The following is a 16,810-nucleotide window of genomic DNA, read 5'->3' on the forward strand; positions in this document are numbered from 1 at the left end:
TTTACTCATCTGTTTCAAAAGTTTGTCTTGCTGGTTGTAACTAGAAGACGTCCTGTGGAGTTTATGATCTACATTCCTTCATATTTCTGGTGATCTCCTAGCCTAGCCGCGCTAGACAACCCACGTGTAACCCAGGTCACTTGAACGCCCCATAATTTCTCCCCACACCTGAACTGTGTGGCACTAATCACAGCTCCGGGCCTCCTGCACTGTGATTGGCTCAGACCCTGACTAGCCAAAAAAACAAGATGGCTGCGCCCACTGCCAGTCCTGCACTCCGGCTGTGACTGTGTTCGCTTCTGTTACTCACTTTCAAATCATCATTGCTCTCTAAAATTTGGACATTTGTGCCAAACCCTCCATAACTCTACGGTAAGGTGCTTGAAAATTGTATAGTCGTGTCGCTAACACTTAAGCCGCGGCACTCATGTCTGGCACGTCTTGTTTTCATGCTAATAGAGAACCGGCAGCACCCCGGCTTCAAACTCCTCCATCCTCCGCTACACACCTCTCAGAATCAATGGTGAGTCAAACTAATATGTACTGACATAGGTCCTATGTTCAATATTACGTATTATTCATTAGATCCCGTGATTTTATGTGTTTTTGCCACTTCCGGGTTGTCGCCGGACTATTTTCGTCTGCTTTCTTGTCTGTGTTTGGGCTCCTGATTTCTCGTCAGATGCCCAAACATGGCTGAAATGACTCTTGTGTTTAGGGTACAACTAGTACTATGTCATATATTTGCTGTTTGCCGATACCTCTGTTTGTTTTGTAATTAATTGTTGATAAAGCCATGCTAATAGCAATGCTAAGCTAGCGGTCCATGAACAGTAATGGGGTTAGGCTATTAGTACTAATAATGACCTTTACACTGAACCTATTGTTTTATTTAAATGTTGCGCAACTGTAAATGTTTATTCGTTCATTTGATTGATTGGAAAAAATGTGAATGATGTGTTAATCTACTGATGAAATAAGAAATGGGATGGAATAAGAATTTAATCTGTTAACAGAAGACAATGTTAGTAACGGAGAAACTTATTGGTTTTCTCCTATGACCTCTTTCCAGGTCAGGTTTTTTTCCCCCGTCCCACATCACGTCCACTGAATGGGACCAGATTCCTCTACTGAGGTGGCGAGCTGAAGCCTGGTAGAATCAAATATTTTTTTTTTTTTTATTTACCCACTTCTCCGGATTGTGGATTATTATAAACTGAACCGTGAGGATCGTGATAAAGCAGATTGTGCGCTCAAACCAAACTTAAAAAAGAAGTGTCATCTTATACTTGATGCAAGGTTTTTTTTCTTTTTTTTTTCCTTTGTTTGTTGTCCTCTGTTGAATGATTTGTCTCTGAGATATTGTTCATTTTATTTTCAATTATTCTTACAATATAATTCACTTAAACTTAATTTCTGTCTCCTCTGGTCTTCATTCACCTCCAAGCTCCTACATGAACCCGGTTTCCTTTGTTGGCAGATCCATCCCATTGCATACTACTAGTCCTAACGTTTATTCATTTCTTGACCCTTTTACTGCCCCAGTGATAAGCGTTACACACGGCAACGAATTTAATTCTCTGCCAGCGTGGGTCTAGTTACCCTCCATAAGGCCCGAGGTTGGATGCTCCTAAAACTGGCCAGACGAATCACCATGGAGTGTAGAGTCAGAAGGCGGGCGTAACTAAGTGACGACAGAGGCACGACGATTCTGACAGAAACAACTAGCCTAGCCGTGCTAGACAACCCACGGCAACGAATTTAATTCTCTGCCAGCGTGGGTCTAGTTACCCTCCATAAGGCCCGAGGTTGGATGCTCCTAAAACTGGCCAGACGAATCACCATGGAGTGTAGAGTCAGAAGGCGGGCGTAACTAAGTGACGACAGAGGCACGACGATTCTGACAGAAACAACTAGCCTAGCCGTGCTAGACAACCCACGGCAACGAATTTAATTCTCTGCCAGGGTCGACAACAAAAACGACAACAGTCGTTGAGCTCCATTAGCACCGACTCTGAATAATCTTTCTATTAACATGTCTGTAATGTACTTGAGCTTCACCCATTGACTGTATAAATAAGGCTTCACTGAACTACCGCATCCTCTGATTTTCGGCGCTCTAGGAGCCTATTCGTGATTGGTTGTATACCTACCCAATTGCTGCAGAGTGATTTGATAGACAACCTTTTAGCCCGCTCCCTCCCTGTCGAGCGTGCCTAGACCCTTGCGTCTTCAGAGCATGGGTCTAGCGCGGCTAGGCTAGTGATCTCCTTCTCCCCCACATTTGCCTTTCTTAGTTTGTCAGCACATTATCGCCACCTGTTGATCAGCAGATTGGCAGGATTGTGTGCAGGAGAACAAACATAACAGGAACCCAGACATTCAAACAATGACGTAATAATGACGAACAACTCTGATTCTCCTCCTTTAAGAGACTCTTCAATTTCTTATGTTGTGAGTCTAAGCACAGCATGTCAAGGTATTGGAGTCGAGGGTTTAAGACCGGAAAATTTGAAATTTGGCCATATATATAAAATTGATGTTGCTTTTGTAAGGATTTTCTAACACTTTAATATTTTCCCATAAAGCAGGTGTTGGGAAAACAACCTGTTTCCATAGTCTCATCTGTGAAATTAACTGGTTATGCTGAGCGGGGTTCTAAAAACTCCTCATCAGATCCAACAAAGCCTTTATACGCTGCACTGGACCTGGGTGTAGTACATTTTCCCTTTTATATCTACTTAAACAGATGACTGAGATTTTCAGGGAAATGATCCTTTACTTACAGGATGTCCTTTGGTTTCTTTCAACAGATAAATATCGAAAGTGCTTTCAGAAATGGACCGTGGCTGTTTCCTGGTACTCGTCATAGTTGTAAATGCAGTTCATTTATGGGAAACTTTGATGTCAGTGCAGAGCATAAAAGATGTAATCTGTATCAGATAGCTGGAAAATGGGTGTGCCTATAATATACATTTATGCACTGCTGATGATGTGTCTCACTGTGCTGGTCGCATCTCTGTAGATTTACCTCAATTAGGGTGAGCCAGTTATTATCAAGGAGAATTATAGAGGAATATATTATTTCACAACCTTTTTATTTTCTTTTTTTTGATAGTAGCCTATTTTAGTGCTTTTATGCGTGAGCAGTCGCAGGATGAATTTTGGGCAACATCAATTTCTTGCCTATTGCTGTACATTTATCTGTGAAATTGATGTTGAAATAGATTCAGGCGAAACGAAAAGAATGTGTGTGTGTGTGTGTGTGTGTGTGTGTGTGTGTGTGTGTGTGTGTGTGTGTGTGTGTGTGTGTGTGTGTGTGTGTGTGTGTGTGTGTGTGTGTGTGTGTGTGTGTGTGTGTGTGTGTGTGTGTGTGTGTGTGTGTGTGTGTGTGTGTGTGTGTGTGTGTGTTTGCAGTGGCCTGGACGACGCCAGGTACCCATTACTGGATCAAATTCAGTCTGTGGAGGAAGCAGCAGGAGGATTTTGTCCAAATTAGCATCTTTGCGATAACATTATAGAAGCACAAAGCCTCAGCTTGTCGTCTTTCCCAGGCAAGACAATGGCAGTGCAGATAAATGATGACTGATGAGACAGTCAGTCACTCAGCCAGAATGATGCGCTCAACAATTTTTCCATAATTACAAAGGTGTGCAATGCTTGCCATTCCGAATTTACATCAGTTGTGTCTGCTTGGTGTCATGTTTTGAAAAGGCCTGTGGCACTGTAAAAGAATCTACAGCGTAATAAAATTAGTTTTGCATTCCTTTGTATAATCTCTTACACAAATCACCCAGTTTATTGTTGGCAGCTTAGAGAAATAGGCTGCAGGATTGTTGTCTTTTTAGACAACATCAAATTCTTTTTCACATTCTGCTGCCCTCCTGGCCCCCCGACAAGATACCACATTGTCAACACTGAACCTTAACCAGGCTCCATGGAAACAAGTGTAACAAACAGTCTTGGAGGGCTTCCCCTCTTCCATCTGTGTGGTGGATCTTGTTTTGTGATCTCCCTGTCTTTCACCCCACTTCACCAACGGTTCAGAGAGGAGGAGCACAATGAGTCGCAGGCTTTTTGTCGAGTGAGAGGGATCACACACAGCCTCAGGCGTTGGCAGCAGCAGATCGAGGATGTGGCTCAATTTCATGTCAGCAGCGTGCAGCAGGACACACTGAATAACCAAACTTGTAGTAATGACAAAAAAAATTCTGAAAAAATGTGTTTTCTAGGATGTGAAATCGACTTAAGCCCAGCACAAATATGTCAAATGAAATACTGTAAAAGTGCAACCACAACAAAAAATAGTCAAGAAATGTTTCTGCTGAAGGCAGGTTTCATTAAAAAAAGTACTTCACCTATCAATGTGGAAGAAAATGTCCTTTTCATGTTTTCTCAAAGTCACCCTCAAAATGCTGCTGCTGTGCACCAAAGGGAGATCTCATGACAGTCCATTAAATTGGAGTCCAGAGGGGTCAGCTACCTGTGGTGGGTGCAGAGACAAAAGGGGACAGTCCTCAGTGGAGGACCGTGATGGAAATGTTTCAAATGGAGAGCCATTCAGAAATTAAGAGTGTGCGGTTTCCTCAGATGGCCTCGGTGCTCCTTCAGTGTGGTGGGAAGAACCTGTTTGGTATTTTTATCAGCAGCAGGGCTCTGTCTTTGCTCTAAGAGCAAAAAGGGGAGACCGAAATAGATGGCAGACTTAAATCTTATTAGCTCTTGTCCCACTGGCAATCACCTTTTGCACCATCCTCATTGTCTCTCTGTGTGTGTGTGACACAGTGACAAAAAGAGGAAGGTGTAAAAAAAATGCAATAGATTATAAACGGTGTCATATTTGAAATGAAGACTCCCACATTTAATGGTGTCCTTGTACCTTTACAGTTTACAGTCCAGGTGCTCCTTTGCCAGTTCGGGTCCACTGTTAACTTTATAGAAAAATCTTTGTGATTCGGGTGTCAGGCTCTGCGTCAAAGACATTACCTCTGTATGTAGTTCCTTAACGGGCATTAAAAAGCTCCCTTGAAATCTCCTAAGGGATCAGTTCTTAAAATAAAAACAGAAATTATGTGATGAGACCAGAAATTCATGCCTAATTATTTAATTCAGCGTTGTAATCTGTGGCTCTGCTTGATATTAAGTGACTCATCACTGTATTAATATCAGCTCCTCATGGTTATTCATCAGTGCACAATAATTCTGTCCAACTCTGGATTTTTTTTTTCAGTGTGCTTTCATGTCTTCTTATATAATGGCATTTATTCTAGTGCTCTTAGCAGGAGACCTGTGGGGCTCAGAAGCAAACCACCTCTGAATTCATGGTAAATCTTCTGCTCTTCCCATCACTGTCACTTTTTTCTTTGTCCAACATTAAGTGAAGAAAAAAAATCCTTTTAGGTATGTGTCATAAATATCTAAGAGTTCAAGGAGTTACTTTTTTTGTTTAAGCATCGCCCTCAGCTACTTAAAATGCATTTTTTTCCTTAACGGTCCTTAAAGATGCACATATATAAACACAAGAACAGAGAACTGTGCATTTATAGTTTAAAGAAGGAAAATTGCTGTTATGTTGCATCAATCCTCCAGGCTTTTGGGAACTGACTACACATGATAATAAGCATGATCGGTCAGCATACAATAAACTGATTGAGTCTGTATTATCCTAATTGACAGAAAAAGTTGAATCAGTCCTTTAAAGAATCACAGGATTCTTATTGTAATATGTGGCCAGACTGTGATTTGGCTTTGGCAGAATATCGATTGTGTTAAGCAGGATCTTAAAGCCCCGGCTTGTTAAAAGTGCGGATTAGGGATATTCTGAAAGCAGAATAATGCCACTTGTGGGAAATGTAAATTAAATTAGTCCTCTGAATGGGAACACATTTGGCCAGTCGTTCATGAGAATATGCAGGAAAAAGATTTGGAAAGCAGAAACACCCAGAAGGAAAAATATCTCCCCAGTATCCTCAGTTTTAAAGCGCATATCTTTTTCCTTTGAAACTGTTTGGCCATCAGTTTTACTGTACTGTTAATACAGATTCAAAACTCAGATTAAATTTCGTATTCCCTCAGAGTGTCAGAGGCAATCATACAGTCTGCTTTCCCAGTGATAGAACTGCCTCCCTTGCGATAAAAACCTGCTTCCTCTCCGTCCCTCTCCAATTTCCTCCATCTCGGTTTAGCTGTCTTTCCTTTCCAGACTCCCCATCAGCACCCCACCTCAAACACACACGCACGCACGCACGCACGCACGCACGCACGCACGCACGCACGCACGCACGCACACACACACACACACACACACACACACACACACACACACACACCAGTAGCCAGCGATGGATGCAGTCCACTAATGAGGATGAGCTCATCAAGGCATCTGCATGGGAGTCGGCGACGTGTTGGGAGAGATTATCTCTCAACTGTTAATATGACTCTAATGGGGCGACCTTTGATTTCCAGCAGACTGATCATGAAAAGTTGTTTGTTTCCGGCTGTCAGACAGATTGCACAAGTGTGATTAGAGATTCATCATGTTGGAAAGTTCTGTGACACTGAGCACACAGCAGACTGTTAGACCAGCTCCTCTACATTTTACACTTTATTAATATTGGACTTTCTGGAAAGGTCCATATGACTGGAATTCAGCCCTGCTGTTTTGAATTTAATAAAAAACATCTTTAGAGCTCAGCGGATTTGCATGGAAAAAAATCTGCTGCTCTTTACTGCCTGTAAAGACTCTTGTAAAGTCGGCAACAGCGAGTGGAGTCATTACATAAGTAGGGTTAAGGCTCTTTGTAGTCTAAAGCATGAGATGTGTCATCTGTGCTTATACTGCATGGTGCAGTATGTCTAAGAATTGCAAAGCCAACACACCCTTTTACACATTTTAGAAATTATCATTGTATTCTATGAAAATGGTTGTAAATTAATTTGTGAGCACAAGGTTGCTAAAAAGTCTATAAACTTGCAGTAATAATATTGCATGACACTTGTGCAGATGCTATATTCTTTGTTTTCTTTATAGTACACATCGAGTTTGTCTTTTTTTATTTCTATATACCTTTATTCATTTTAATTGAATTCCAGTGTAAATGCAAGAAAAACGTCTGCTCAGGGTTGCAGAATTGGTTTATTTATAACACCAGGCACCTACATTTTGCATTTGTACTTTCGCAATTTTATGTTTCTAAATGAATCCTTTGTCCGGTCTGAGGTGAAAATTTGCTCCATTATTAACATTTGAAAGGTTCAATGCCTCAGTGCCCTCCTGAAGACCACTTGAGTTAGATTATCTGTCACTTTCTGAACAGGTTATGCTTGAAGAATTTGCTGCTGAAGGACATTGTATTGGATTAGTGCAGTGGTTTTCAAAGTGTGCAGAGGCACTGCGGCAGCCTGGGAGGTGTTTACTGAAAAATAAATTACAGAGTTTTAAATATTAATGAAAATAAAATGGAAGACCAATGAATAATACTGCGCTACCACCACTGCAATCAGGATTAAATAAATAAAATAACACACACAGAAAGGTGGGTTGTTGTACAAACACTGATGTACTTTCGAATGGTTCAAAGGAATAAAGTCCAATAAATTTTGCAATTGCCTTTAACTTTTCTGTTACGAGTGAAGGCTGTTGTCTGCTGCACATTAAAACCTTTAGCAGATTACTTCCCGGGTGCAAGAAGCTCTGTTGTGTGCACAGACAACTTGTTTATCTTCGTTTTCATAATTTATACCGTGAATATCACAACCAGCAGATTTTGAAAGCCTAATCCATGACAGCTAAAACCTAAATACCCTTTTACAAAGTCGCTTGTGTTAATGGGCCTCCAACAATTTACATATCACAGCAGAGGGGTTGATTCTTCTTCCTTCGATGGAAAGCAAGTGACTATAAATTTGAAGATGTTTGCTGAAAACATGTAAATTAGTTTAAGCTGATTTAGAGCCACTGTTCATTAAAACATCTGAAAACCATTCGTCTAAAAATGTATCACACTATGATCAAAATTGTAATTATCATTTAGGTGTTGTATTGAAAGAAAGTTGCTGAAAAAATAAAGATCCAAAAAAAGCAGTCTCAGTATATAAACAACCAAACCTTTACCTTGAAGAAACTGCAAGAGAATCTCCTGTTGTCTAAATGAGCACGTCTCTGCTCGCAGGGAAGTTTTTCCAAAATCCTGAGGTCAGAACGACTCAGTCAGAACCTTTTTCACTGCAGCTCCTGCTGATTGTAGCTCTGCTAAGGAAGAACTAATTCTTTGACATGACAGTTGACTCCATCCTGAGGCTAAAGTTTCCATTTCACACACTGAGTCTGTTCTTGTCTGGTGGGGCATTGAGAGTATTGAATCAAAGGCCAGGGGTTCAGCATATTCTTTCCCTTCACTACATCAAGATTTTTTTCTCCTGTTGTCAAACATAAATGTGGAGAGAAAACGCTTGAGAGCCCTTTGAGTGATTCAGACTTGGAGCTAAATAGCTAAAGAGGAAGTAGCCGTGACTTGGCGTCCATGGACACTGACAATCTTGTTTTCTGTATAACACAGCGCAGTTGAGCAGAGCGATTGCATGTCCTATTGTTACATTTATTGACTTTTCTGTGATAATCTGTGTGAACTCTGTACAGCTGGAGCTTTGGCGTTTGGCGTTAGACCTACGCAATTGCATATGTGTGTTGTCTTGTGCTCCTCTGACTTTTGTCTTGCAGCACCATAAAGATGCTGTGAAGAGTTAGTCATCTGAGGATAGCTCCCATCGACCCGTGAGCTAACAGCCCTGCAGCAGTTCTGCCATGACACTGTAAACTTTTCACATGCTTATCCTCTCCATAAAGTCGAGGTGTGCTGCAGTGGATGTGCTGCTGTGTTTCTCATTTACTAATGCGTAGAGCCAAGATGGAAGAATCATGTAAGAAGCCAATATTGGTTTGTTTTCAGTAATGACTTGAAAGTAAGATATTAATAGTTTCTGCACTGCTTGTAAGTTCCATTATTAGTGCGTTGTGATTTCTGAGGCTTGCCATAAATATAAGAACAATCAGTATTTTCTTCGATTGTGCCTTTAGTATTGTGTATTTAGTATTTGTTTCAGTCTGGGTATATTGACATTTGCTGTGAGCTTACAAATGACCAAATGGTAAAAATTTCATGAGGTTTTCCAGTATTGCATCATACTGCAGTGTGATGTCTGTCAACATTAAAGCATTGCTGGTGTTGCCAACAACCAACAACTTCTCCTGAAATGATTCCAGGCACCCTTTCTCTCACAAGAAACAAGAAGCATACATTTAATCAAATATGACAGCCGAAGCCTTCTCTCTCTCTCTCTCTCTCTCACACACACACACACACACACACACACACACACACACACACACACACACACACACACACACACACACACACACACACACACACTTCTCCGCTGCCAAACTTTAATGACCGTAACAGTGGAGCTTCATGACCTGAACTTGAACAACCTGGCACCTGACTTCTGCTTGTTTGTTTCTGTTCTACGAATCAAAATATTCAAATGCCAGCAGACGGATGAAACTAAATTGAATCAATATTTGGTGTGACCATATTTGGCCTTTTGAAGACCACCATTCTCCTTGGTACACTTGTTGGGCGTGTAGATGTTCGTCTATGGAGTTTGTCTGTCTCCATGATGTTGACATGGGGCTCTCTTGGTGCCATGTCACTTGTTGCAGGGCTCTTCATTCTTCTCGTTGCTGAACACAGCTCCTAACTGCCTCTATGTTTTGGGATCATTGTCACTCTGCAGAATGAATGTGGCTGATGGTACTGTGTGTGATGGATACGAGTCTGAACATTTCCATTATTTAGCTGGAATTTTCAGCACTCTAAGAGGCAAGAAACTGACAGTTCTGTAAAGTGGTGTCGTTGACTTGTGAACCACATGAATCCTCACCCACCATTTGGCATGTGAGCCGCGCATTAGTTGCAGAGTTTAACCATGATAGTTTAAAATATAGTTTTACTGCTGCTGTTATATTTTTAAAATGACTCGAAGGGTACTTGGAGGCCAAGGCTGTCTCACAGTTTTAAAGAAAGTTATACTCCAACTTTCCACTGAGTTTCATGAATTTGTCCTGGTAGTTTTTGACTAGCCCTTCTTACAGACTCCCAGACAAACCAATAGCACAGAAAGCATACATCTGAGGTGGACGTTTGCCCTATATATCCATGCAGAGTTGCAGCGACAACATATAAAGCAGCTGTTTGTTCAAATGGCCTGAGCCTGTTAAAAGCAGTTGTCCGTGACGGTCATGGCAGTATCTATCTTTTGTGGGTTTCTTTTTCTCATCTGATCTGTGACTCAAAAGTCCTCATCCAATCTAAACCATGTTTTGTGATCCCACACTAGTAACTGATAGATTTTTTTTTTTTGCTCAGCAAGGATATTGAATGTACATGCAGCTGTAATTCCACAATATGGTATTGAGTGTTTGACTTATTTTTTGAACAAAAGATTTACTTTCATTGAAGCAGTAGCCCACAGTCTCGGGTAATAAAAAGTATCGTGACTGGAGAGACTTCAACAGGTTAATAATCCCTAAAAAGGAGTAAGTCATGGCTTTTTGGCCCTGTAACCCACAGTCTGTTACAAAATAGTCTGTGTACTTCATGTTATCAGACCTTGAACTGAGGCTCTGTGGATAAACTCTAAACACAATGTCTTCGTTCAGAATCCCTTGGAGTTATTGAAGTTATTGGTTGTGCGTGCCTGTCCTTTCTGCTCAAATGTCCCATATTTCACCATCCTGTTTTATCCACTTGTTTTTGTCAACACCATTAAATGAACTAATCTAACTTCTTCAGAACAATCGAGGTACACGGTGGCCTGTGCCAAGAATGATAATCTGTATTTACTGTATAAACACTGTGGAGGCATGGGGCCGGTAGCTTGTTGAGAGCAAACAACATGTTGATAAATAAGCTGGAGTTTTCCTTATAAGGCTTCATATATCTAGTAGTATTTCCTGAGCTGTGCTAGATGTGTTTTCGGTGTACAAGCCACTACATCTCCTACATGTATGAAAGTCAAATTCAAGACTGAAATATAGGCCTTGAATGCTTCAGTAAAAAGTATTATAAACAAGCTGTAACAACTGTTGATTTACCTCTTGTTCTTATCAAGTACATGCATAACATTGATGCCAAACTAAACTGGAGGTTGATAAGTAAAGAGAGACGGAACGATTGCAGCAAGACAAAGGATTTAAGGAGAACACAATGAGGGGAGAACATGTAATGACAAAGTGCAGTCTGGAAAGAAAGGCAGACAGCTGTGCAAATCCATTTTCAGGTGTATGTGGGGGAAGCTCCGTCTGCTCTGCCATGTTTTAAGAGAAACTGCTTGTTACGTCCAGCTGCCACTGTGCCCCTGTCCTACCCATTCACCGCAGTGAGTAATTAGACTCCAGCCTCATTACATGAACAAGTTTCCCAACTATTTTAGGCGACTGTAACACTTGTGCCTGTGTAAGTCTCATTTTTTCAATTTATCTAAACTCCACTTATGCACAGGCAAAATATGGTAACGCTCTACATCGTGATGCCCTGAAGTTAAATGCCATCAAACTGTAAGGCAACGTGTCATAGCTGATGTCTGTAGTTCAACTGCAGCCGTGGTCTCCTCAAGTGGAATTTCCAAAATCCGCAGACGTTGTTGATGTTCGCGGCTCTGTGTGGAAAGCAGCTTCCTATCACTTGATTGCAGCCCCAAACCTCATTCCCAATTTGTCTCCAGACATTGTTTGGCTCTTTGTAAAACATAATTGTGTCAACAGTCACTAGAGATGAGACACCAGACCTTTTGATAAGTGCCTTCCCACAAGGTAAATTTGGCTGGCAGGAATGGAGCAAACACGCAAACAAACCAGCAGACAGTAATTTTCCACTGTCTGTTACCGTGCATTTTAATAAGGTTGATGGATTAATGCCTCACTTCAGTAACAGCTCACTCGGTGAGCACCGGTTAAGCCTGTCCGGCTTTAACAGTCCCCACCTCATTGCATCAGTAATGGTCACTTGGAAGATCTGCTTCCACATTATTTTTCTATCTAAATGTCTTTGTCATAAATGTTTTTTCCCACTGCGGAAAGCAGTTAAACCCCACAGAAACAATGTGGACTTAAGATTAAGTAGTCGAAAGCATAAGCTTTTAAGTGTTGTTGCTGATCACCAGACGAGGATTGAGCTGCAGGGCGAACATTTAGCAGGACCAGAATGGGCTTCATGTTGTTCAGTGAAGTGAGGATGTGTGTGTGTGTGCATATGTTTGGAACAGTTGAGCTGGTTTTAGAGCAGCTGACCTTTGTCCGTGTACGTGTACATGTGTACGTCCATGCATACGTGAAAAGGTTTTTGTCTTGGAACTGATCTCTGTCCAGTCCGCTGTTCCTCTGTCTTGACTTGTGTTTGCACATTGGTTGCCTTCGTTTTTGCCAGTTGTCACATGTGTGCCCTAAAGTTTATCTTTCAAATTCTAAAATGTAATGACAGGATAATTTTGAAGTTTTAGGCACAACAATTTCTCACACAAAAATCTGACTTTTTTTTTTTTTTGCATTTGGTTAAAATATGCTAACTGCTTTGTTGCTGCTTTTGTAATATCCACTTCATGTGTAATATCTACAAATGATTATGTAAAATAGAAAACAAATTGCAATTTTTGTTTTGACAGTGATAAGCTATCTCCAAAATCACAGGCTGAAAGGAATAATTGACCAACAATGCGCTCCTTTTTAGTATAATCTTTTCACTGGTGTTGGTGGTATTTAGGGTTGCTTAATGGACCCTGCCGCTCTCCTCCCATGTCTTTGATCAGTGTCCAGCCTCCCAGGCTCTTATCTGGACAAACACAATGGATCCGCTACCTGCTTTTATTCTTTTCTTATTCAGAAAAGGGAAAGTCGGCTCAGCTAATGACTTTGGATGTCAGTGTTTTATCCCCTTTTGTATCCTGACTTTTTTCTTTGGTCTTGTTCTTTAGCGCTTTTACACACACAGATGCACACACATGGTGCTGGTCCCACCTCTGAGCTGAATATCACTGTAAAGTGTGTCTTCCCTCTTGGTTATTGCCTCTCTATTGTCCAATGGCTTTGTGTGCGGGGGCTTTTTGTGTTAGCCTGGCTGGAATCGGCCTGTTTACTGTGAATAAATGGGAGCAGAGGAGGTTGGAGGACTGAACTGTGCCTCTTCTAGAGTGAAGGAATGCTATAGCGCACACTGCAGCACCTCAGCTCTACATCACTCTGTCTGATGGCAAAAAATGTGTATGATATTTTCTCCCTTTTTACACCACGTCCTCATTATTTTGCTGCTTGTGATTATGTTTCACTCTGCACTTCTTAAATCGGTGTACACTGGTAATTTCATTTTCTGGCTGTCTGACCACATTTCCCCATTCTCTCCTTAGAAAAACCATTAATTAACAATTCAGAGCATATGGAACTGTTAACAGCACCTCAGTACCTTCATTGAAATTTGGCTAGCTGGCTGCTTAACACAGTATTTAGTTAAAAATGAAAACATATTGGAGTCATGTCACATCTGCTCAGTTGATATATACACATTTCTTTTCAGTTGCATAATTAATTTACACCCCAACAACCAGAAGAGGGGACAATGACGTGAAATTAGATTTTCTGAGGTGTGTTGAGCGTAAAGCCAGAGTTTTCATGGTCACAAAGGTGGCTCTGTTTTTTAACCTGGCTGGATCACCATGGTAATGTATGCTGCATACTGTGGATAACCTGCTCCAGAAAGAGGTTCTGTTCAGAGTATGGCTTTTAAATTGGCCGTAAGAGACGCCACCCTCTCAACAATTCTTTTCCTGACCGTATTCACTCTGAGTGATATAGATTCTCAGCGGAGGGAATGAGTTATACATGCAGATCCATTGAGCTCTAAATTATGTCACAGAATGAAGCCATGCAGTTGCAGTAGTGCAAACCGTATGGATTGTGTTCCTTTGGGAACTTACAGTTTGAGATGTAAAAAATGCATGATTATATTTCTTGGCTTGGGTATCACAGATAATAGAACACAGATTAGAAAACAATTGGTCTGTTTGGAACTATCATCGAGAATATTCTGTTACTAAAAAAAATAATAATTTCACATTGTCAATGTCACACGCAACTTTTGATCATTTTATTCATAACTAATTTAAATTATTAATGAGCTGTGATAGTTTTAGCACCTGTAAAGATTCACACCATCAAGTTGTCTTCCCTGCACAACTGCTCTGCTATGTAAAATGTTCTTCATTCGCTCAGACAACATTTTCTCTCAAGTTAAGTGGTTTCATTGCTCAGTATTAATGACCTCAATTATACTGTATTAACTGACTGAGCACAGAGGATTATGGGTCATGTGTAGGATTTCTCAGAGGACAATATGTAAGTCAAGAATGTCGTAGCATGAGCTAGGTTTGGGTTTTTGTTAGCGGGTGAGCTAAGCTTACTATGTGCAAAATGGAAACAACTTTATAAAAACAAGCAACAGGAGCACGTCTGGGTTTACTGGTTAGTTGCCCTTTAGTCTCACTAGGCAACACAACATGCAGAGGTTGCACATGTAAGGTGGTTTAATGTAAATGCATATCACCAGAGTAGAAGTATGAGAAAACAAAAATCACAGAGTTTACAATAATCTACGTAAAGCAAATGAATTCTTCTGAATATACATAAATAATGGATTGATGCCATGTTTCAATAGCTGGTATAATGGTTAAATTGTCTATGTGTTCCTGTCAGGTAACTGCAGTCTTATTTTATGAATGAATGTCGACATGCATTATTTGAGGCTGCAGTTGCCTGATGCCCTCTCCTTCATACTGATTGCTCTTCTGTAAACACTCTGTTTATCATAGAAGCTGTGGGTTTGTGGCAGACAAAGTACAACAGGTGTGACCTGAGTAGCTTCACACTTCTGATACTGAAGTTATCATATTTAGAGATATTACCACCTGATAGGCAAAGCAATTTAAATGGCCTAGTGTGTTAACTGATCATATCTCTCTCTCACATGTCTTTCCAGGTATTTGGTGATTATTATCACTTCCGGCATCGCACAGTGGTGAAGAGATCGCTGTCAGATCACAGGGGGACACAAGTTCGTCTACAAAGAGATCCCAAGGTAAGAGGTTTATGTTAGGGGGTACAGTCATGAGTTGGCATGAGAGTCACTGATGTTTCAATGTGCTACTGGGAGAAGATGTGTGAGAAGTGGGGACTGTTGCTTTCTTTGTAGTCCTGTTCATGAGACGTGTTTGTGGTGTCACCATGAGGGTAGCTATGGATGTTGGGGTGTGGATGTTTTTGTTTGTTTTTTGCTAATCAGGCACTAATGGGTAGGAGCTTGTATTTATTCAGTATTTGGCCCAGTGAACTGAAAGTGTTCTTAACAAGTTCTAAAGCTTTTGCATGCTCTTTTTATCATCCTGTGCAAAGTTATAATGTGAGATTTCTGGATTTTCTGTACTTAAATCTGAGGCATTTTAACATACTTTGGTAAAAAAAAAATGAGTGTTTGGAACATGCTGAACATTTTGGTGAATATCAGAGCAGTGAATTCTGCTGAGTTCTGTTTGTAACATTTCCACAGAGATATACATTGCATTTGTTCCATTATGTCTATTATGTGCCGTAAATCTAAAAATGTGACAAACTGCAGGCAGTTTTCCAAGCAGATAAAGTTTTTGCAGATGCAATATTACATTACAATGTTTTCAATACTATAGCCGTTCCCTCATTTGCTTTTCTGTAGTAATCATTAAAATATCTCGTTTGATCTTATTAAGTCATCCCTTAAAGTATATTTAGTCAGTGCTGAAGAACTTTTCCTTTCATTTTCTAGTTTGATTGATGATTTGACATAGATTTTCACTCCGTGAGGCCACTAACTAACCCACACAGGAAGAGAGGCAAAGTGGAAACAAATGAGAGCACATAAGCTCACAGCAACAGGGCAGAGAGCCAAACCCTTAGACTTCATTTGTCACCTGTTTTTAATGGCTGTTTCAGATGAGCCACAACATCCACTGTCGCTACTTTTCCTTTCACCTGAGTGTTCGAAGGTGCTTCTCTGTGGATCTTCCCCAGATGCATGCTCTCCTCCGTGGACCTACTTCTTCCTCCTTGACTAATCTAATTTTAAAATTCACATTTCTGTATTTTCCGCAAGAGTGTTTGAGGTTAGTGTGAAAATGAGTCTGTGTCCTACCCCACTGGGAAGGACAAAGGGAATAGTGTGAAATTAACATTCAGAGCTGTGGGAATGCAAGGGAGTGTGCTGCTGAAAGAGAGGACGCACAATAGTATTTTGTTAAACAAGCTTCTATCAGAGAAACTGTGAAAATGTGAAACTGCTTATGTAAAAAAATGACCTGACAACATATAAACCCTAAAGGTTTGTTTTGATAGAACTTGTGTATTGTGAGTATATTTAACTACTGAAATAGCTAAATAACTTACAGCATTGAAGAAAATCACCTTAAACAGTACATAGAGAAAATAAACAATTTATAAATGTTAGATGAGTAAAATAAGAGTCAAAAATGCACAAAAAAAGTATAGCAGGTAAACCCTTTAATGCAAAGTAACACAGTAACTACAGGGACTCAGCAATTTTCCAGATTTTATCAATCTGCCATTTAGTTTTTCATAAAATTTAAGAATTATTATTTAGTGGAAAACTTTACATCTTAAGATTTTGCTTTAATACATTATTCTGCCACTTACAACAGTTCTAAAGAATATAAAAAA

At 40.4% G+C, this 16,810-nt stretch overlaps 1 protein-coding gene and 1 long non-coding RNA gene across 4 annotated transcripts in view; both read left to right on the top strand.

Moving 5' to 3' along the window:
- furina (furin (paired basic amino acid cleaving enzyme) a) overlaps window positions 1–16,810 on the top strand; it is an 81,960-nt gene that overhangs the window by 25,930 nt on the left and 39,220 nt on the right. For all 3 annotated transcript variants that reach the window (XM_022205933.2, XM_022205936.2, XM_022205934.2), the window contains exon 3: window positions 15,084–15,182. In XM_022205933.2, coding sequence (XP_022061625.1) covers window positions 15,084–15,182 — 99 coding nt within the window. The remainder of the gene's footprint in view (window positions 1–15,083; window positions 15,183–16,810) is intronic.
- LOC127530531 (uncharacterized) lies at window positions 165–1,222 on the top strand. The gene is made up of 3 exons (XR_007937116.1): window positions 165–372; window positions 460–523; window positions 1,073–1,222. It is a non-coding gene; the product is annotated as an uncharacterized LOC127530531 (long non-coding RNA).

The sequence above is a fragment of the Acanthochromis polyacanthus genome, chromosome 2 (assembly GCF_021347895.1).
Source record: "Acanthochromis polyacanthus isolate Apoly-LR-REF ecotype Palm Island chromosome 2, KAUST_Apoly_ChrSc, whole genome shotgun sequence".
NCBI lineage: Eukaryota > Metazoa > Chordata > Actinopteri > Pomacentridae > Acanthochromis > Acanthochromis polyacanthus.